At 51.1% G+C, this 20706-nt stretch overlaps 1 protein-coding gene across 5 annotated transcripts in view; it reads right to left on the bottom strand.

Annotated features, from left to right (window-relative positions):
• Positions 1 to 1610: 1610 nt before the first annotated feature.
• Ano1 (anoctamin 1) overlaps positions 1611 to 20706 on the bottom strand; it is a 153252-nt gene continuing 134156 nt past the window's right edge. For all 5 annotated transcript variants that reach the window (XM_052194265.1, XM_052194270.1, XM_052194276.1 and 2 more), the window contains 5 exons: positions 17842 to 17994; positions 11786 to 11838; positions 10052 to 10236; positions 5667 to 5772; positions 1611 to 3296 (listed from right to left, as the gene is read on the bottom strand). In XM_052194265.1, coding sequence (XP_052050225.1) covers positions 3030 to 3296; positions 5667 to 5772; positions 10052 to 10236; positions 11786 to 11838; positions 17842 to 17994 — 764 coding nt within the window. In that variant the 3' untranslated portion in view covers positions 1611 to 3029. The remainder of the gene's footprint in view (positions 3297 to 5666; positions 5773 to 10051; positions 10237 to 11785; positions 11839 to 17841; positions 17995 to 20706) is intronic.

Below are 20706 nucleotides of genomic sequence, written 5' to 3'. Positions count from 1 at the left end.
GGCCTCTGCCCCAGAGCTAGTTCGGGGTCTGGAACCTCATGCATCAGCTGCAGCTCTAGACTCTTACTCTGTACTTTGTGGGCTTCAGAAGAGGGACTCTGAAATGGTAACTGCACTGATATCCTCTCTGGATTCTACAGACGAGAAGGAAATGTTCCAGGGCTTAGACAGATTTTTCTTTTTTGAGACAGAGTCTCATCATGTAGCTCTGGATGGTCTGAACTCACAGAGACTCACCTGTCTCTGTCTTCTGAGTGCTGGCATTAAAGGTGTGTGGGTCATAAGGCCCACAGGTTAGGGCAGACAGAGTTAGAGCAGGAGCTGCAGCTTTCTACAGGATGTGTGTGGGAGTTCCAACAGTAGGAGGCGCCAGAGGCCGTCGCTGCTCTGGGAGGTTCCAGGGCCGGTGGTATGCAGACTCCACAGCTAAGAGGGCTTATTGCTTTCCTGGCATTTTGGGGTGTTAGACAGAGCTTTTGTTTTATGAATGTATGGTGGATAAGGGTGACAAATCTTTAAATAAATGTCCCCACTTGCCCACTCAAATATGCTGGCTCCACAAAGTTGCTCCCCATGAGATTTGGGGACTATGTGCAAGGCTGATCTAGTGCGCTGGGTTGTGAGTGGTGCCTTGGCTGGGAGGCTGTGGGACAAGCGACTAAGGGACAACTGTAATCTCCACCGAGGCATGGCTCATGCCCAGCAGGGCAAGTTCACCTGTCCACGCCCTCCCACAAAAGCAAGTCTGCACACAGACACATGAATGCACGCATACACATATAAACATATGTGTGCCTATGTGTGTATGGGAATGCAAGCATAAAAATGTCTGTGTGGAGTGTGTATAAACACACCCGCACACCAAAGTGTGCGTGTGGAAGTGTGAGACATAGCAACACAAGGTGCTTCCAAAGAGTATCAGCATACACACACACCCCACACCCCCACATACTCACACACACCCCACACACCCCCACACCCCTCACACCCCCCCCACATCACCACACATCCCCCTCACACACCCCCACACCCACACCCCTCACCCCCCCACATCACCACACACCCCACACACGCCCCACACCCCCCACACCTACACCCACATACTCACACACACACACGTGTGTGCGCGCGCGTACCCCCCCACATACTCACACACCTGTGCACTCACACACCCCCCACACCCCCCACACCACACACATACTCACACACCTGTGCGCGCACACACACACACACACACACACACACACACACACACGCATGTGCGCACGCACACCCCTCATACTCACACACCTGTGCACACACACATGTGTGCTTGTGCACAGGTACACATGTGTATGCGCACACACAGACATGAACATGGAGACAAACACATGCAGACACACATGAGCACCATGAGTATACACAAACATGTGCACAACGCATGCACACAGCACAGGGAGACCTCATCCCAGGACCATCTAGAGCAACTCAGACACCCACCACAGAAGAAATGAATGTTGTTGAATGTTCTCAGGTTGGTCATTTTCAAATCGCTATATTAAGCACAGGGCTCATCAGAGACCTTGGGCATAGGGGCAGGTGGGGAGAAGAACAGTCAGGAGAGGCCAGGGTTGTGTATTCAGATTTATTTTGATGAACGCTCAGCCACAGTCTCCTGTGGGTGTGTATACATTCAGTTTTGTTTTGTTTTTTTTAAAAAAAATGGTTTCTGTAAAAGAATTTTTGGTAATTATCTAATTTTGGATACAGTAGCTATATACAAAACATCATTGGAAACCACGTCACTGCACAAGAGAAAATAGAAGCATCAGGTCTCATGATTTTAGCAAACAGTGAAAACCTCTGCCAGCTGACTTGGACCCCAGCTGCCAACTACAGGACTGTCTGCTTTGCTCTAAGACCAGTGTAGGGAGTTGCCCTTTCCAGCGTGGGCGAGACACTTCTGGCAACCGTGCCAAGAGGCCTTGCATAGCTGGCTAGCACATCAAATGAAGCTGGCCCACGAGGCTTGTTTTAGAAGCTATTACAATGGTAAGTGCTGAGAATCTCATATCCCCAAGAGTGAAAATATAGGTGTGTTACCAAAATAGAAGCTTTTATTGAGAAAAATCTTTGGTAGTAATGATATTTTAATTTCCTCTCAGTATTTGGTTAACTAATGAAACAAACTCCTTCCACCTTGAGCTACAGAAAGAAAATCCCTCGAATCCATCACATTATTGATTTTTAGACAAAAACCAATAGATGGTCTAAAAAGCGAAAAATGAACCCTGGGCTTGGTGAAGCCCTCCAGACTGTTTAGAGATGCCCTGCCTGTCACTACAGCTTGTCTCACAAGGAAGACATCAGCCTCATGTGAGGGGCCCTTGAGTGGCTGGTATAGAGCCTGCCAGGGACACCAAGGGCACTGGACAACTGGGGGGGGGGCCCTGTATTCCTCCATTACTGGAGCACAATGTGAAACCACCATGTGTGTGTGTGTGCTGTGTTGGTTGCCAGGCACCTCTGTTTCTGACCCCGGGTCTGAACTTCTGAGCTCCCAGAAGGAAGGACAGTGGAGTCTTCCAGCTTGTCCAACTAGAGCAGGTGACATCTTTGGGAATCTGAGTTTGAGTTGTTCATCCTTCTGCGAAATGTCAGCAGGTTCCTGGATACCATTCTGCATCTATCCCAGGGCATCTGTCAGCCTAAGGATGCTGACTCTGGACCTCGGCTCCTTCCCACTGCAGGGGCCTCCATGTCCCCCAGAGGTCCGTGGAACATGCCTCGCCCTGTTCATTCCCGCCACCAGTCGTCCTTGGCATTGGATACTAAAGATAAAAACTTCCCTGCATAATGGCCTTGTGCAAAAATGAGAAGAAACAGAAAGAAAAAAGAAGACCGTTGTTGCATCAGAGTGGCCCTCCACACATCCAGACGACACAAGAGCCACAGGCCCTGGTGGGGCTAAAAGTGCTGACTCTGGAGGAAACCGAGTGGTCACTTGGTGATGGTCAGAAGCCTGCTGGCCCGCTGGCCTGACATCATGGCTACAGCGCGCCCCCATGGTACTCGTAGCTGGGGACCGGGCTGCCATCACCTGCCTCTGGGTGGGCTGTGGGGCTATGGTTGTTACAAGGCACATCCCTTGGCTTCTCCTTCTCCATCCATGTGTCCAGTAGCTGCTGCTTGCCCTGCTCCTCACGCATGAACAACTCCACCATGAGGACCTTCTCCTTGTGGATCTGCTGGCTGATGTCTTTGGGGATATCCGGGATCACCCAGTCCACAAAGTCACTCATGAACATCACCAGGTTCTGCAGGGAGAACAGTGATTGGGGTGGGGCCGGAGGTGTCTGGGACCTGTGTACCCGACTCACACAGCTTCACCTACTTTTCTCCCCTGTGTACCCCACCTGTCCACCCTTACCTGTGTACTCCCGCCATGCAACCACCTGCATATCCTCACCTGTGTACTCCCACCTATGTACCTGTGCTCCCCACCTGGGTACTCTCACCTATGCATCCCCCCTGTGTACCCATTTACACATCCTCACCAATGCATTCCCACCTATACACTACCTCCTGTCTACCTGTTCCATGTGGCCCATCCCTTTACCCTCTGTCCCTGTGTACATCTCCATTTCCTCTAGGCCTCAGTTTCCCAGAAGGTATAAACGGGACGAGGAGGTGCAGCCCTTGGAGGCCTGGGATTTTCTTTTTCTGTATGAGAAGCTGGGGATGAAGCCGGTTCTTGGCGCTCCACTGCCCCCCTGTTGGCTTACTTGAGGAATCTGAACTAAGTTGTCAAGAAAATGCTGATTCTTCAGAGTTTGAGGTGCATTTGTTGGCACCTGAACATGGGTGATTGATTGGCCTTTGTTCAAAGGTGACTCTCCTAGCTGTGCTCCCAGCTTTGGACTGTGGCACGGCTAGGAACCTGCTTATTTCCTTTTTTCCAGCCTGGTTGTGGAAGTCAGTGACCAGCCATTTAAGATGCTATGGGCTTGTTATGATCTGGGCTGGGGCAGTGTGTATTTGCTGGGGCAGGCAGAACCGTCCTCAGTGCAAACCCTCTCCACCACAGCCCTGCCTGTGTGCTGTCCCCTTAGCCTGGAGCAGCATCCTCAGCCTGTGGGTGGAGACTCCATGGGGAGGGCCCACATATCAGATATCCTGCTTATTAGGTATTTATATTACAAATCTAACAGTACAAAAATCACAGTAATGAAATTGCAATAAAGTGATTTTATGGTTGGGGGTCACAGCATGAGGAACTGTATTAAAGGGCTGCATGCAGCATTAGGAAAGTTGAGAACCACTGTCCAAGAGCTCAGTAGCCCTAATCTGTACTGGGTAGTTTTCTGCCAGTTTAACAAATACAGTCATCGGGTAAGAGGAAACCTTAAATAAGAAAAGGCCTTCACCAGACTGGCCTGTATGCAAGCCTGAAGCACATTTTCTTTGTTCCATATTTTTTTTTAAAGTTATGTTTATCTAATGTATTTGAGTGTTTTTCTTGAGTGTATGTCTGTGCACTTTGAACGTGCCTGGTGCTCAGGGCATTGAATGTCCTGGGCCTCGAGTTACAGATGGTTGTGGGCTACCATATGGGTGCTGGGAGTCGAACCCAGGTCCTTTGGAAGAACAGTCGGTGCTCTGAACAGCTGAGCCACCTCTTTATATGGGGCATTTTCTTGACAGATAACTGTGAAATGTGAAAGGGTCTACCCCACTGTGGAAGGAGCCATCCCTGGGCAGGCGGGCCTGGGCTATAGAAAAAACAAGCCCAGCAAAACATGGGGAGCAAGCACCCTCCGTGGCTCCTCCTCCAGTTTCTGTCTTGACTCCCCACAGAGATGAAGTCACAAAGTCTTCCCCAAGTTGGTTTTGGCCCTGGTATGGATCACAGCAATAGAGAAGGAACTAGGGCATTACCATAATCCTAGCCCAATGCCTTCTGCAACCATTTCAGCGAAAGGGGACTAGAAGGCTGTAAGCCCAGTAAGGGAGGGCATGTCAGGAGATTAACAGGGAGGGCCTGGTCTTGGACTTTCCCAGCTCTGAGTATTCAGTCTCTCTGGCATAGATTTCTCTGATGCCAGAGGCATGTGCAGGGACATGGCCCAGGCAGCACACATGGGCCCCCGTCAGTAATTCCTCTCTGGCCCTTCAATCAGTGTGTGTGTGTGTGTGTGTGTGTGTGTGTGTGTGTGTGTGTGGTATATAGGGTGTGCGTGTGTGTAGTGTAGGTTTTGTATGTGTGTGTGGTGTATAGGGTGTGTGTATGTGGTGTGTAGGTTTTGTGTGTGTGTGTGTGCGTGTGTAAGTGCAGCCCATAGTAGGTGCTGCTAGCTGAGGAGGTCGGGGTGTGTGTGTCTGGAGTTATCTGAGAGCTGCTGCCTCTAGTCTGAACTTGCCCTGGCCTGCCACAGAGACCCAGAGGGAGACAAGCAGGGACAGAGACTGGCTTCCCCTTCCTGCAAGTCTGCTCAGTGGATCTTATAGCTCTCACCAGGTGACCCTTTCTTTGACTTTTCTATGACTACTCAGGTTCAGGTGGGTCAGCGTCCTCCTCAGAGTCCGGGGTGACATCTCCTGCCACTGTCAGCTCCCCTCCAGTGTCAGCACTTCCCAAGTGCTGTCCCTCCACCTTCTGAAGACAGACATCCCCAACACACACATACCTGGAAGACAATGACAAATGCCAGCCGGGCGGCCAGGACAGCCCAAAAGTCTTTGGAAATGTCATACTTGTGTTCTGACCATGGGGGCTCCCGGTAATCTTTATACCTGCAAAAGGCACGGGGAGTCACGGGCAGGTCGAGTGCATCTTGGGCTCTCGAAAGAAGCTTCAGGACTGAGACAGCTTTGCGGCTGGCTGCAGGATTGGACCGCTCTCTGCCTAGAAAATTCCTCCATGTTGGATGGGGTGGCCAGAGCCCAGGGGCTTGTCATAAAACAGACACAAGGGACTTTGAACAATTTTAGAAGTGTTAAGGCTCCAAGGACTTTTTGAGACAGACTAGCTGCTGAGTGTGTGTGTTATGAATGGATCTGAGCCTTTAAGGCCAGGGGCAGGACGTCCTGATTTAAAATGATGTGTTTGGTGTCAAGTTAACAAAGGATGATAATCTTTTCATTTGCATTTAATTTCGTGTGTATGTGTATCTATGAATGCGCATGCAGTGTTCTCAGAGGCTAGAAGGGAGGTGGTATTACAGGCGGTGTAAGTTTCCAGATGTGTGTTATAGGATCTGAACTCCTGTCCTCTGGAAGAATAGCCAGTCTCTTAGTCACTTAGCCCACATAGCTGATCTTGATTGTCTACTTGACAAGATTTAGAATCACCATGGAGGGTTGGGGAGATGACTCAGTGATAAAGAAGGTGTTACCAAACCTGACTAACTGAATTTAATTCCTAGGACTTACATGGTAGAGAGAGAGAACTGACTCCTGAAAGTTGCCCTCTGCCCTCCATGTGCACCACACTACATAGGCACCCACCCTCCCACCCACCCACCCACCCACCAAACAAACAAACAAACAAACAAAAAGCAAACAAATGTAATAGAATAGCCATGGACCTCTGGGCAGGTGTGAGGGTGTTTCCAGGGTAGTTTAACTAAGGTGGGAAGTCCTACATGGAATGTGGGAGGAGAGTGGGTTAAGGGAGTGGGGGGGCTCCCATGTGGGCGAAGACTCCCACGTGGGCGGAGACTCCCATGTGGGCGGAGACCTCCCATTGGAGTCCTGGGCTGAATTAAAGGAAAACAGCAAGCCTTCCTAGTTCTCTGTTTCCTGACTGTGGATACAATATGACCAGCTGCCTCACACCCTGCTGGCTTGACTTCTCTCAGACTGTGAGCCAGAACAGACCTTTCCTTCCTTAAGTTGCCTTTTGTCAGGTATTCTGTCACAGTATCGAGTGACATCCATAACTAATATAATATAATTCCCAAAGTCAGGGACAGGGTCTCTATAGCAGCTGGGATATACCCAGCTGGTCACTGACGGCTGAAGCCGAGGAAGGGAGCACAGGAAGAGGCACCTGGCCCCAGAAATACAACCCTGATGCTCAGCTGACTTCCTGTCAACCCGCTGTGTTGTCCCTGAGCACGTGATTGGCCTCGCTAGGCCTCAGCCCGAGCATTCCCTCACTCATTTGTGTCATACGCATCTGTCCATAGCTACCGCGTGCCTGACCCCATCCCAGAGGACACACAGGTAAGAACACAGCAGATGGGCCTTTTGCTCAGGGAGGGGGTTGGACAGGAGTCTCTAGGGCCTGTTTGCCATAGAACTTACCAGCTCCCCAGATGGGACTAGCTGGGGACAGTGGCAGGTGCTGAGCAGTGGTTGTGCCATCACTCTGACAGGAACAAGCAGCCAGCGTTCCCCGTGTTACCACAATTGTCTGTTCCTCCTTTTCCTTCAAAACCTTGGGTCACCTGGAAATCTCAGGCATTCCTAAAAGCTCTTTCTGTGGCTCTTTAGGTACTATCTCCACAGCCATAGTGACCTCTAGAAGATGTGTTTCCTTCTCTTACTTAGCTTTACTAATCAGCCCCCCTCCAGCCCCCATGGGGAGAAGAAATGTTCTCTCAGGGCGGATGGGGCTGACCTGGGATGTGCTTGCTTTAGTGCAGAAATAAACAGGGGCCTGTAGGGACCCCAGGTCCTAGCTACTGCTTCTGCTATTCTCTGGGCTCGCTTGGGCTCCAGCTTTGGGAGGTGGCTGGGGTGGGCGTCTCTGGTGTATATGTGGGGAGCTCAAGGTGCCTACAGGATTGTGATCTGGGTGGTGGGAAGTCTGGTTGGACAGTGGCTGGAGCTGGGGACCAGAGCCTCTGATTTCACAAGACCAAATCAGCAGGAACATAGGTGGTGTTTGGGCCTTGTGTTCTTGGAGATCTGCTTCCCAAGATTGGCCTGGAATCCTCTGTACATGTGTGCAGAAACATGAGCGATTTTTTGTTTGTTTGTTTATTTGTTGTTTTTTGAGACAGGGTTTCTCTGTGTATTCCTGGCTCTCCTGGAACTCACTCTGTAGACCAGGCTGGCCTCAAACTCAGAAATCTGCCTGCCTCTGCCTCCCAAGTGCTGGGATTACAGGTGTGCGCCACCACACCCGGTTAATATGAGCGATTTCTGTCTTCTCCTAGTGATGCTCCCTGAACTCTGTAGTGTTGGATGGAGCCCTGGGTGACGGCACTTTCAGCCGTGCTGGCTGCCCTGCAGTGTTGCTGTGCAATGCGAGGTTGGATTTTGAGGGGGATCCCTGATCTGTGTACCTTGATACCGCCGAGTGGCGGCTCCTCTTCCTCCTTCCCCTCCCCTTTTCTCCCCAATACCGAGTTGTCTCCCTAGGGAACCGTTATTGGTTCCCCAGGAATGACCAACAGAGCTGCTGGTCACAGTGCACACAGGTACCCAAGCGGACCCATAACTCCATGAACGAAATTATGTCTCTACAGGGAGCAAAAGCTACCAACACCAGAGGAAATCCACTCTGAATTTGGTCCTTTCCTTGGTTAGACAGGGGGCGGAGCCTCTTACTCCAGGTTGAGTACCCGGAGACCTTGGGACAAACAGGGTGATCTGCAGAGATGCTTGGCAAAGGAGTTGGGGGTGGAGAGCAACATGCTTCTGAGGTGACCTGTGTTTTTAACTTGGGAGGGTCCCCTGGGCTGGAGATTTCTGTCTGGGACTGCGTGGAGGCAGAGGGTATTCAGACAGGGACATCATCCAGTGTCTCCTCTCAAAACCTGCCCTGAGCTTCTACCTCAGCTTTTTATTTGAGGGGGCCTCTGAAGAAGGTCCCAGGGTAGCTGCTGCTATATCCCCTAGCACAAAATACATAGAAATGGTATTTCTTTTTCTTTCCCCACTCTTTTTCCTTGTAATAGCCTGAGGCCAACTAGATGAATAAGTAAATAAGTTTATTATTTGTAACTTATTTATTCCTATATAACAAATATATAATACATTTATAAATATATAAACTTATTTATTTATCCATTTATTTGAGATAGGGTCTCATTAGCCTAGGTGCCTCAAATTCAATATATAGCCTCGAACTCCTGATTCTCCTGCTTCCATCTCCTCAGTATTGGGGTACAGTGTGAGGCCCCACCTCTTAAAGGTGCCTCTCCTCTGCTACCCTGAGGAGGCGCGTCCCCTGTGGGACTCTTCAGAGATAACCCATGCTCACACCAGAGCATATGCTAAGGCATCTGTTGGCTTCCAGGGAACAGGTCATGTGTAAAACCTCCAGAGACAGTGAGAGCTCTCTGCCCCGCCCTGCCAGTCGGCCGCATTTTATTCATTTGTCATTAAAAGCAGGCCTCAGCTGGGCAGTGAACTCTTTTAATCCCAGAAGTCTGGCTTAAGTTCTGCAGTCTGGCTTTAGACTTGGGACACAGAGGCAAGCAGGCCTCTGAATTTGGGGCTACCTAAAATCTAGGCTAGCCAGGGCTACATAGTGAGCTACAAACTTTGCTTGAAAAGAAGTGTGTGTGTGTGTGTGTGTATATATATATATATATATATATATATATATATATATATATAAAATGTGTGTGTGTATACTTATTTTATGTATATGAATATTTGTATACCACATGAATGTCTACTAGTCTACTACCCATGGAGGCCAGGAGTTACAGATGGTTATGAATAACCTTGTAGGTTCCTGGACTCTTCAGAACAACAAGTGCTACTAACTGTTAAGCCATCTCTCCAGCCCATGTTGTTGTTTGAGACAAGATCTGATGTAGCACAGGCTGGCCTCAATCTCAATATGTAGCTGAGGAGGGCCTTGAACTTCCAATCTTTTGTTTTCACCTCCCAGTATACTACATGTAGTCCAGGTTGGCTTCAAACTCATAGCAATCCTCCTGCCTCAGGCTCTGAGAGTGGGGTTGCAGGCGTGCGCTACCCCTGTAGGCATTTTACAAATTATGTGTAAGTACTCATTGAGTCCTGCCCCTGAAGAAGCCTGGCTCCTCCTTGGCCTTCCCCGGTTTTCTCTGCAAGGGGCTCTCTTCCGAGGGAGGCACAAAGGCAGTACCTGCAGATCTGAACCTCATAGCCCAGGTCCAGTGGGTCATTGGGCGCTGTGCCATTCTGGAAGTCGCTGACATTGAAGGAGGAGAGCGTGTGGTTGACGAAGCCGTGCATGGTCCCGTTCTGACTGTACATGTAGAGGTACACCAGGCGAGGGATAAAGTCAGACGTGAAGGAGATCACAAAGGCCTGCGAGGGGAAAGGAGTGAGCATGGGTCCAGCGTAAGACAGGGCACGGCGGAGCAGGGGAGCCTCATGAGGGAGCGAAAGGCCAGGCAGTTCCAGTCCTATTCTATAGCTTACAGGAGCCTGAACGTCTATGGTGGCGATCATCCTTAGGCAGGGACCGCAGGGACAGTGGGCTACACTTCACAGGCTATGTGGCTCTGGGTGAAGCTCCCAACCTCTCTGTCATCCTTCTGTTCTTGATCAACTGGTTGACTGTGGCCACTGGGCACAGACCTCACCTCCTGGGCTTGCTAGGGAAACTTGAGAGTCCAAAGAAGGAAGCTGCAAACTTTAAAGTTTCTGCCCACCTCGAAGACAGAACTGTTTCTGCAGTGACTTCATGCAGGGGCCTGAAGCCCAGCAGCTTCTGGTGGCTGTACGGCCTGGGCTATGTCACCTGCCCTCTCCGTGCCTGGGCTAGCTGTAACACGGTGCTTGCCAGCCGTACCTCCTCCAGCTGTGTGCAGTAATAGTTTGGTATGTGGCAAGAATACAGAGGCTTTCGAATATTCTGGGGGCACCTAACATGGTTGCAGCTGTCCTCATGAGATGTCTCATGTGTGCCCTGGCTTCACATGGGCTGTACGCTGGGACATCTTCATTTTGGACCCTACTGTCACTCTCCCAGAGTGAAGCCTAGACATCGAATTGGCCTTCTCAGTTCCTTTAACAAGGGCTCTCAAGGCTTTCATTGGAGAAGGAGGCAGTTGGTAGGAAGGGAGAACAGGGTAGAGTTTGGAGGGTCCTAGTAGCTCAAATATTATCCCTATGCCTGGTAGGGGCTGGATTCTAGGTGCCTCTGCATCGGACACCCTGGGCCTGTTACTGTTCTGGGAGCAGCCCCTACTTCCTGTGTGCACAGGGTCTCATATGGGGGCTTAGTTGGTGGATGGAGAGGCAGAAGATTGTAAGAACACTACAGTGGTTCACCTGTGGTTCCCACACTTCTGAGCCAGCCTTACGCTTTGCTGCAATTATATGGCACCTGTGAGGACCACAGTGGCCAAGGGCCAAGGGCTGACCTGAGGGTGGCACTTACCATGACCTGGGAAGACATGGTCATGGGCTGGGAAGAAAGCCGGGCGGGAGTGTAATGCTGGGATTGATGGAGATCGGGGTGCTAGCTTGTCTCTCCCTTCTCAGCTATGTTAGTGTTACAACCTTTTTTTGTTTTGTTTTGTTTTTTGTTTTTTTAAATTTGTTTGGAGACATGATCTTATGTATCCTAGGCTAGACTTGAACTTTCTATGAGGCTGAGGATGACTCTGAACTTCAGATCCTTCTGTTCCCACCACCCCTGCCACCCCTAGTGCCGGAAGAAGAGGTGTGATCTAGCTCGCTGGGTTTATTCAATGACAGGGATGAAACTCAGGCCCCATGCATGTTACACAAGCACGATACCTAGGAATCACAGCCCTAGCGTTCAAGGGAGGTTTGTAAAGAGAGACATCCCTCCCAGCAGCTGGGGTGGTCTCACTGCCCAGCCAGGATCCCCACTCCCAACACTTACATTAATGATGACAGCCAGCTTCCCGACACCTCTGAGAATGTTATACCAGATGCCTAGAGGAGAAGCAGATGGGAGCGCCTGTGGTCAGGTGTATGGTCTGTGGTGCCCAGGCAGTGCCTGGGTGGGCCCAACCTTGCAGGCACTGAGGCAGATAGAGGGCCACCCCCAGCAATGATGAGGAAGGCACAGAAGGAGCCCAGGAACTGCCAGTGCCCTTGGCTGCACTGTGTTGCTGTGTCACCTTATGGGTCATCTAGGAGCAACCTAATGCCTGACAGGGTGTCTGTTAGGTAGCTTGGTCCCTAGTGACCCTGGACCTTCCCTGTGAACCCGTCTGTAGGTGCTCAGTGCAGGAAGATCCCTTTCCTACAGCCAGTAACTTGGCTTCAGCTCCAGGGCTTGAGCAGCTGTGGCTAGGGCATCCTGGCTGGTGAGGCTGGGATCTTCATCAGGAGTGATGCACAGCAGTATGCAGCCAACCCCTGTGCTTGGAAAGGGCCTGGCTTCCACTCCTGTCATCCCAGATGGACAGAAGGTCTATACCTAGTGTGGTGGGACCTTGCTCCTCGGCTCTTTCACTAGAAAAGAGAAGGAACAAGGCCCAGGAAGGAGGAGAGGGGCTGGTTGGGGCCTTAAGGCTAAGATTCCTACAGGGGGTCCCTGCCCTGCATGCCCTAGCCCAGACTTCACCCCTGAGGTTGGGTGTGCACCCAGGGGGCCTATCCTGAAATGCACTCCCTTAGGCCAAGAGCATGTCCCGTCTATATGTCACTCCCAATACTGGCTCCCAGGTCTGACAGCCCTTCTCAGAAGTCACCTGGGGTGGATCTGACCATGTCTATCCTTGGGGAAATTATGGCGGGCGTTTTGTTCCAAGAGTGGCATATGACTCATTGCTACATGCTGAGCTCCCTATCTAGGAACAGCGTGGCAGCCTCTAAGCCCTCAATTTTGAGCTTCACGCTGGTGGCCCAGAGGCCAGCAGGTATTCAGCCCTGGGCATCCTAGCAGCCAAGGCTACAGCAGTGTGCATGTGTTAGGTACATACTCCTGCCCCAGCCAGAGATGATCCCAGGTTAAAACAGTCTCCCTCACAGCGATGAGACTCCTGTGATGATGGTGGTTCTGTCTCACTTCCTGCTAGCAGAAGTGTTAGGCAGACAGATAGATGCCACATGTTGAAAATCCCATAGTCATGAGGGAGCCAGCAAGGTCACTAGGAGGGGAGGGTGGCCCTGTTGGGTCATTACAAATATATTTCAGTCCCCGTGGGAGCGCTTCATGTCTGGTCTCTTATGCTTCAGGCAATGAGAGCTGTTCTGTAGACTCAGAGCAGGCTGTGGCCTATGCATTCTTGTGTTTCCTGAACCTCACATAACATGGCTATTAGGCATTTGTTGACGGGCTGCAGGAGTGTGCAAAGTCTTTTCAGAAACAAACAAACAAACAAACCCCAAAAAACAAAAACCAGAGGAGAAGACACAAAGAGGCAGGCCTGTTGGCCGTACACTCCTAAAAACTGGGGGGATGGTGAGATGGCCAAGGAGGTAAACACTCCTTTTTCCCAGGCTTGGTGACCAGAGTGGGGGACAGTGGGAAAATAGGTCATATTTCCTATGGGGATCCTGTGGCTGAGCTCCTGCAGGTTGCCTGACCACATCTCTTCCCTACATACAGGGAGTCCCTGATGCCACCTCTTGGAGCCACCAGGCACTTCTTGCTGCTTTAGCTCCTGCCTTCCTTCTTTCCTTCCTTCCTTCCTTCCTTCCTCCCTTCCTTTCTTCCTTCCTTTTTCTGTAACCCCCCTTCTCTCTCCGTCTCATGTGGCTCAGATTAGCTTACTATGAGCCCGTGAGCCAAGGGTGGTTTTGAACTCCCGATCTTCATGCTTCTATGTCCCAAGTACTAGGATTACAGGTATGTGCCATCTCATCTGAGCTATGCAGTGCTGGGGGCTCAAACTCAGGCCATTGTGCATGATAGGCAAGCGCTTACCTAGGCCAAAGCCCTCGCCAAGCAAAGGTGCAGTTCAGGATGGCCTCCAACATACTCTTCCACTGCTGTCTTTCACAACTGGCAAAACTCACATTGAAGCTTATTTTATTAACTTAATACAAAGATCTAATTTTTGAGACAGGATCTTGCTCTATAGCCCAGGTTCTGGCCTGGAACTCATTATGTAGCTTGGGCTGACCTCAAACATGCAGCAATCCTTCTGCCTCCTCCTCCTGAGTGAGTTTGGATTTACAAGCATAGCTATGCTTGATCTATAGATATGTTTTTATTTGAGCATTTGTTTCCAGTTTTCTAGGCACAAGCCAGGCATAGAATTGCCGGGTGACTGAAAATTCTGCAATGTACTTTAATCTCAGAACCCCAGTCAGAATGGGAGGGGAAAGTTCTTCCTTTCCCTTCTTCTTCTTTGATTGTTTTAGACAGGGTCTCACTGTGTTAGATTTAGCTGACCTGGAACTCACAGAGATCCACCTGCCTCTGTTTCCTGTTGGAATCAAAAGCATGTGCCAGAACAGCTGGCTAAAGTCTATTTTTACTTTATTTATTATTTTTGGAGACAGGCTCTCACGTAGCTCAGGCTACCTTGAACCTGAGATGGGGAGCCCAGAGCAGCCTTGAATGTCTGACAGAAGCAGCCTCTTGCTTCTGTCTCCTGAGTGATGGGATTGGGGGGGGGGTGTGTACCATTACATGTGGCTGCTTTTCTCCTTCTTCCTCTCCTCGTCCTCTGCCACTCCAGAGGACTCTAAAGCCCATTTCCAATAGCTTGACAAGGAAGCATGCTGGGCAGGCCAGGTGCTCTATGGAGTGTGGCAGCCACTCACCTCAGTGCTGGGACCACTGGCTAGGGCTTCTACATGCAGTATCGAGAAGGGAGTCATTACTGCCTGAAAACCTGCATTCTGGGGTCCCCTACATGCACGGTGTTGGCGTCCAATAGAGCATTCCTCCCAAGAGGCCCCAGTGATAAAGGCTTCTATAGTCAGGAGCACAGCTGCTACTAGCCAGGGTCTGTGGGGATGCAGGCCACCGGCGCCACTGGGTCTCCTGTCCCCTGGGAACACTGTCCCAGAGGCTCTGCACGGATCAGAGGAGGAAGACAAAAGCCCCTTTGAGCAAAAGGTTACAGCACAGGAGGCCGCAATCAAGCACGTGAAAGGCAGATCACGCCTCCAACCAGCTCGGCAGGAACCAGGAAGCAGCCGCTGATCCGTGAGGCCTGGGAAAAAGCAAGGAGCCTGCGGGGAGAACTCTGAGGGCACACCAGGAGCCCCATGGGGGTGGGGAGGACAGGGAAGCCAGGAGGCCACCCACATACCCTGTTTGCCTTGGTGGGTTTCCCTCTAGGGATAGCCAGCCTCTGTCCTGAAGCAGAATTCACCAAATAGTGGCACATACACTGGGAATTCCAGTGGGGGCATTTTGTGAACTCAACAGGGGACAGTGTGGCCATATGCTTTTCTTCCTTTCCAGCTATGGGACAGTAAACTGAAGAGTTTCTAAAAATTACCTAAGAGAGCCCAAGTTCCCCTTGGGCCACCAGCATTCAGTACAGGGGTCACAAATTTGACCCTCTGTTCATTTATGAGCCAAGGGGCTCCGGCTTTCTGGGCAGTGGAACTTAGACTTTGCCCAGGCTTCTTCCAAGGTTTCTCCAAGGACCCAACAGGTAGAACGTTCCAGGAGAATTCTGCAATAGACACATCTCTGGACTTGTCTTAGAGCAGGGTGTGGGGTGCCCATTCTGCTGCTCAGATGTGGCCTAGGGCGGGTTCTATATCAGCCCTCTGGAGAATGGCTTTTACATTGTAAGAATAGAAGGGAAACTGGCTGGATTTGGCCTTCCACTGAGAACAGTTGTGCCCCAAAGCTGAGGTAAGCCAAGAGCTCCTGAAGGGTTCTCATAGCTCCGAGGTCACCAGTCTAGCCGTACCTGGGTGTGGTTTATGCTATGACCACAATGGGGGTAGAATAAGGGACTCTGGGGGCTGACAGGGCCAGTTTGTCTAGAGAAATTCAGTACTTTTGAAGTCTGTGGGCAGAATCCAGGCCCACTTGGGTGTCTGTTTGCATTGTCTGAGTTGCCTGGGTAGGAGCTGGCATCAGGAAGCCACAGTGTCCAGGCATAACATGAGAGCCTCACCCATGAGCCCTGGCTCTGACTCCTCCTCATCTGGTACCATATTTCAAGGCCACTCTCAGGGCTGCGGGCAGGGGCAGAGGCAGGGGCTATATTTCTACAGGCTCATAGCAAAGATGTGAGTAAGGCTATAGAACCAAACAGATGAAGCCACTGTAGTTGATGTACTTGACTATGACCATGGCAAGTCCATTTGGTTCACTGTAAAAGATCACAAGGTGACAGCGAAGCCCAGGCCACCTTTTCTCAGAGGTGGCTGGAAGATTGGAAGATGTGATTATCCCTGGCAGGAGCTGGCCATACTGCCAGAAGCCAGTGACTGGCCAAAGAGCATCTAGCCTAGAGAGACACTAACTGAAGCAAGAGAGAATATGGAGTGGATGGTGCCATCTGAGGTTCCCACAGGTGTGGGTGGAATCTGCCAAGGTGCTGCCTAGGTTACTCCCCATGGAATAACTTGGATGTGCAGGGGGCTGGGAAAACTCTTAGAAAGGCCAATACCACCCCAAACAGTCTTATAAACTCCTTTCTGGGTCACAGAACCTAACCCAAGGGTCCCTTATCACTATGGGACTATAATCTATATGGGTATGTGACCAATGGCTTCCCTCATGGGATTCAGTCTGTACAGAGATGCTCTTCTCACTGAGACTGTTCAAGAGGAGACAGATTAAAGGACAGTGGTCTCGCTTTAGGATAGGAAGGACACCGCCCTTACTGACTTGGTTGAGGTATGCATGACATCTGGAGCTCTCTGAACTCTGCCTTCTATGTCCTCTACTCTTCCTGGATATACTCAGTGTCTCTCCTTAACTGCCTCTGATGGTGGCAAGCTCACTACCAGGGGGATGCGTGCTCTTCCCCTGATGCCCTGGACTATTGCAATGCTGTGTACCCCTCTCTCCCTACCGTTCTCCATGTACAACACATACCCGGGAGACTCGGGGTTCACAGTCCCACACTGAGTTTCAACCTGCCCTTGAACTTCATGGGTAAGTCATCAAGGACAAGACTATACCTCCTTGGCTATGGGAGGTACCCTTGCCAATAACATTTAAGGTCCTTCCTTCCTTCCTTCCTTCCTTCCTTCCTTCCTTCCTTCCTTCCTTCCTTCCTTCCTTCCTTCCTTCCTTCCTTCCTTTCTTTCTTTCTTTCTGTGTGTGTGCAGGTACAAGCCAGAAGAAGGTGTTGGATCCCCTGGAGCTGGAGATTGTGAGATGCCTAACATGGGGTTCGTTGGTTAGATGAAGTTAGGTCCTCGGTAAGAGCAGCCGGTACTCCTAACTGCTGCACTCTGTCTCCAGCCCCAGCCACTCTCTTTACCATGAGCACTGAGGGCATTGTGTACAGGAGGCAGGGCACGCCTGCTGAGCAGCTAATACTCTGTCTCCATTGGTTTATCTTTTAGCTCAAGGGGATGTGTTGAACCCCAGTGTTGGGGGATGGGGTATTGGGAATAAGCATGGAGAAAAATGTCCCCTCATGTGTGACTGATGCACCCCAAGAGAGCCATCACAAATTTACTTAAAACATGACTTTTGGTGTAAGTGTGTGTGTGTGTAATTTTTTTTTTTTTTGTAACTCAGTTGTGTTGCCCTGGAACATGAACTTTGTGGATGAAAATGTCATGTCACAACACCACAAGATTATTGGTTATGCCTGGGAGCCCTACATCAGTGGGTGGCTGAGATAGGCAGACAGCTGACAGATAGTCCCATTTGTTATTGGTAGCTGACACATCTTGGAGGTTGGGGGCCCAGTGGGACACATTCAAGATCTTGCACCACTTGGGAAGGTGGTAGGAAGGCCCTGGTAGGGAACACAGGCCTGAAGCCCACTAGCTTCTCAAGAGCAGCAGCCCCCTGCCCATATGCTCTGAGATGTCTCCCAGCTCACTTACCGATGTCTTTGGCTCTGATGGCTACTGGCCTCCGTAGCTCGGTGACAAACTTTTTGGCATCCAGGCGGATCTCGATGATGTTGTTTAGCAGGGCGAAGAGTGGAGCCAGAGGGAAGGATGCAACAAACAGGGTGACAAAGCCGAACTGAATGACTGCGGGGAGAGCACGCAGCGTCAGCAGTGCTGCTGCACCGTGCCCTGCACACCGCCAGCAGTGCAGCTGTGCATCATCACCTTGCACACCACAGGGCGCCCTGTACAATGCACAGCGCCCTGCACATCGTCAGTCGTGCAGCTGTGTGGTGCCCTGCACCCAGCATGATTCACACGAGGGCTGCATGGTACCCTGCCTCAAAGGAGCCCACCTGCATGGGCCTGCCTGCAGGTGCATGGGGCCTCTCCAGAGAGGGCCACTACCATCCTGGACATTGCCCAGGTCTAGGGAACTGAAGACCAAAGTCTCTGTATCTGGAATTCAACATGGCTGGCCTTGAACTTGTGACAGTTCCCCTGCTCCAGCTTCCCAAGTATGGCACTGTGCCATCATGTCTGGATTATTTATCATTTGTCTGTGTATGTATGTGTACATTTGCATGGGTGTACATGTGTGCATGGAGACCAGAAGACACTGTAATACTGGTCTTCAGGTGGCATTCACCCTTTTTCTTTTTTTCTTTTTAAGTAGACTCTCTCATTGGGACTTGGGGCTCATAGTAGCCTAGACTGACTGCCCAGGGATCCTCCTGTTTCTACCTCCTCAGTGCTAGGATTACATACCACCACCCTTGGCTTTTTACAAGGGTTCTGGGGACTGAATTCATATCTTCATGTGTGCGCAGAGAGCACTTCATGTACTGAGGTATCTCGCCAGCTCTACACTGTATAATTTTTATACTTGTCTATAAATATGCTCTGGCCATGTTCACCCTGGTATGACTCATGAGTTACAGGCATGCTTGAAGTTCACAGGTCTGATCTTATGAAATCTCTGCTCATAGGCAGATCCAAGTGCGTGCATGGCCCGGCCCGGTCCAGCCCTGTGCCCAGATCTCCCTAGGGTCAGGAAGGCCTGCTCCCATGACTGTCTCAAAAGTCCCTCCTTTCCTCTTCCATCAGGCCTAGGAGAGTGGGAGGACATCTGTCCTCTGGATTGTCCCAGCCTTCTGTCCCTAGGTTGCATACTGCTCTTCACCAGCTCTGAGCTTCTTCAGTCCTAGAAGCCACAGTCAACTCGAGTTGAAACAGGTCAGGAAAAGGTCACCAGAGGGCCGAGAGTCGGAGAGCTGGTCCAGGAGCTGTATAGCAGGACCTGGTCCAAGGGTGCTGTGCCAGCGGGTAAACAAGGAAGCTACAGAATGCCACTCTGTGCTCAGATGGCTGAGTATGGCCATTGTTAGCAGGGTAAGCAGGGCAGGAGGCTGTGGGAACTGTCTCCCAGATGTCTTGGTGACCTCTCTTTGGCCCTAAAGTATGTGGCAGTGCGATGGGATACTCCTGCTGAAGAATGGAGGTGTGTGTGTGTGGGGGGCGGGTGTTATGCTGAAGCAGGACCAGCCATGTGCCACAGCTGTACACATGGCCATGACTGCTGAGGCTCAGGCTCAAGGGTGCTGTAGGTGGGCTTTCCCACTTAAAAATTTTTTTTGACACAGGGTCTCATGTAGCCCAGGTTGGCTTCCAATTTACTATATAGCCAAACATGGCCTTAACCTTCTGATGGTCCTGTCTTCCGCTTCTCAGGGGCTGGGATTGCAGTGCAGGCCAGCACTACCATTCCTGGTTTATGCTGGGGACTGAACCCAGGACCTTGCACATGCTAGGCACGCACTCTACCAATGGATCTACAGCCCTAGCCTTGGTTTTCCCACTTCGGAGTGATGTCGCCGCCTCACCCATTGTGAAGGGAATGAGAAAAAGAAAACAGAGGGGAAGTGGGAGGAAAGGGTCCTGGAGCTCAAGCTGGGGTGGAATATCCCTCTGTCTGTATCTGTGAGCTCCTGTGTTAGCCTTGGATTCTCCTGGAGGACAAGAGGGCAGCTGATGTGACAGAGAGAGAGCCAGGCGAGGAGTGCACCCTGGGCTGGGGTAAGCTACTTGACATATAACAGACCTCTGTCCCTGAGATCTCATTCCTGGAGGATCATGGGAGCCTGAGGTGGGAGCTCAGTAGAAGGGCAATTGGCCATGTCTCAGTCAACTCCAGGGTGCTTCCTTGTGGGATCTTGTTTCTCAGAGCCTCCTCAGAGAGCAGAGGCCTGACTTTGGGGTTGGGGAGGACCAGTGCCCAGACTCTACTGGCCATGGCCCTGGGGAGGAGGGGTGAACAGGGGAAGAAGAGAGCCTGGAGTCCTGTTTGCTCCCCACCCCCATACTATCCTGAATCTTGGAGTGAGATGAGTCCAGTTGGGAGCAACCAGCTTAAAACCACACGAGAGTGGCTGGGGGGTGTTTATAGGGGTAGAATGTTCTGACCACTGTGCTGCGGCTGGAGCTCACCTGCTTACCGCTGTCCTCTAAGCCAAGGCTGAGGAGTACTGAGGCCACATACCAGGCCTGCCTTGCTTCTCAGCACTGTGGATATGCAGAATCCAGAGCAGTCCCTCCCCTGCCAGGACCTGGGGCAAGCCTGATACTGCATGTTCGAATCCTGTCCATGGTGGCTGAGGCCACGCCAATCTAGGCCCCCTGTGCTGAGTCTTCTGTGTTTCCTCATCCAATGTTCAGTGACCATGCATGAGCATCTGCTGTATACTCAGACGTGCACCAAGTGTCTGCTGTATACTGGGCCCATTCTAGGGTCGGGGGACAGTCAGGAGTGGGAAGGAAAGGTCTTCCCTCCACAGGGCTCCATCCTTCTGTGAGATA

Source organism: Apodemus sylvaticus, chromosome 1 (assembly GCF_947179515.1).
Source record: "Apodemus sylvaticus chromosome 1, mApoSyl1.1, whole genome shotgun sequence".
Lineage (NCBI taxonomy): Eukaryota > Metazoa > Chordata > Mammalia > Rodentia > Muridae > Apodemus > Apodemus sylvaticus.
Note: the sequence above shows the minus strand (reverse complement) of the source record. Positions and strands in the feature narration are given on the sequence as shown.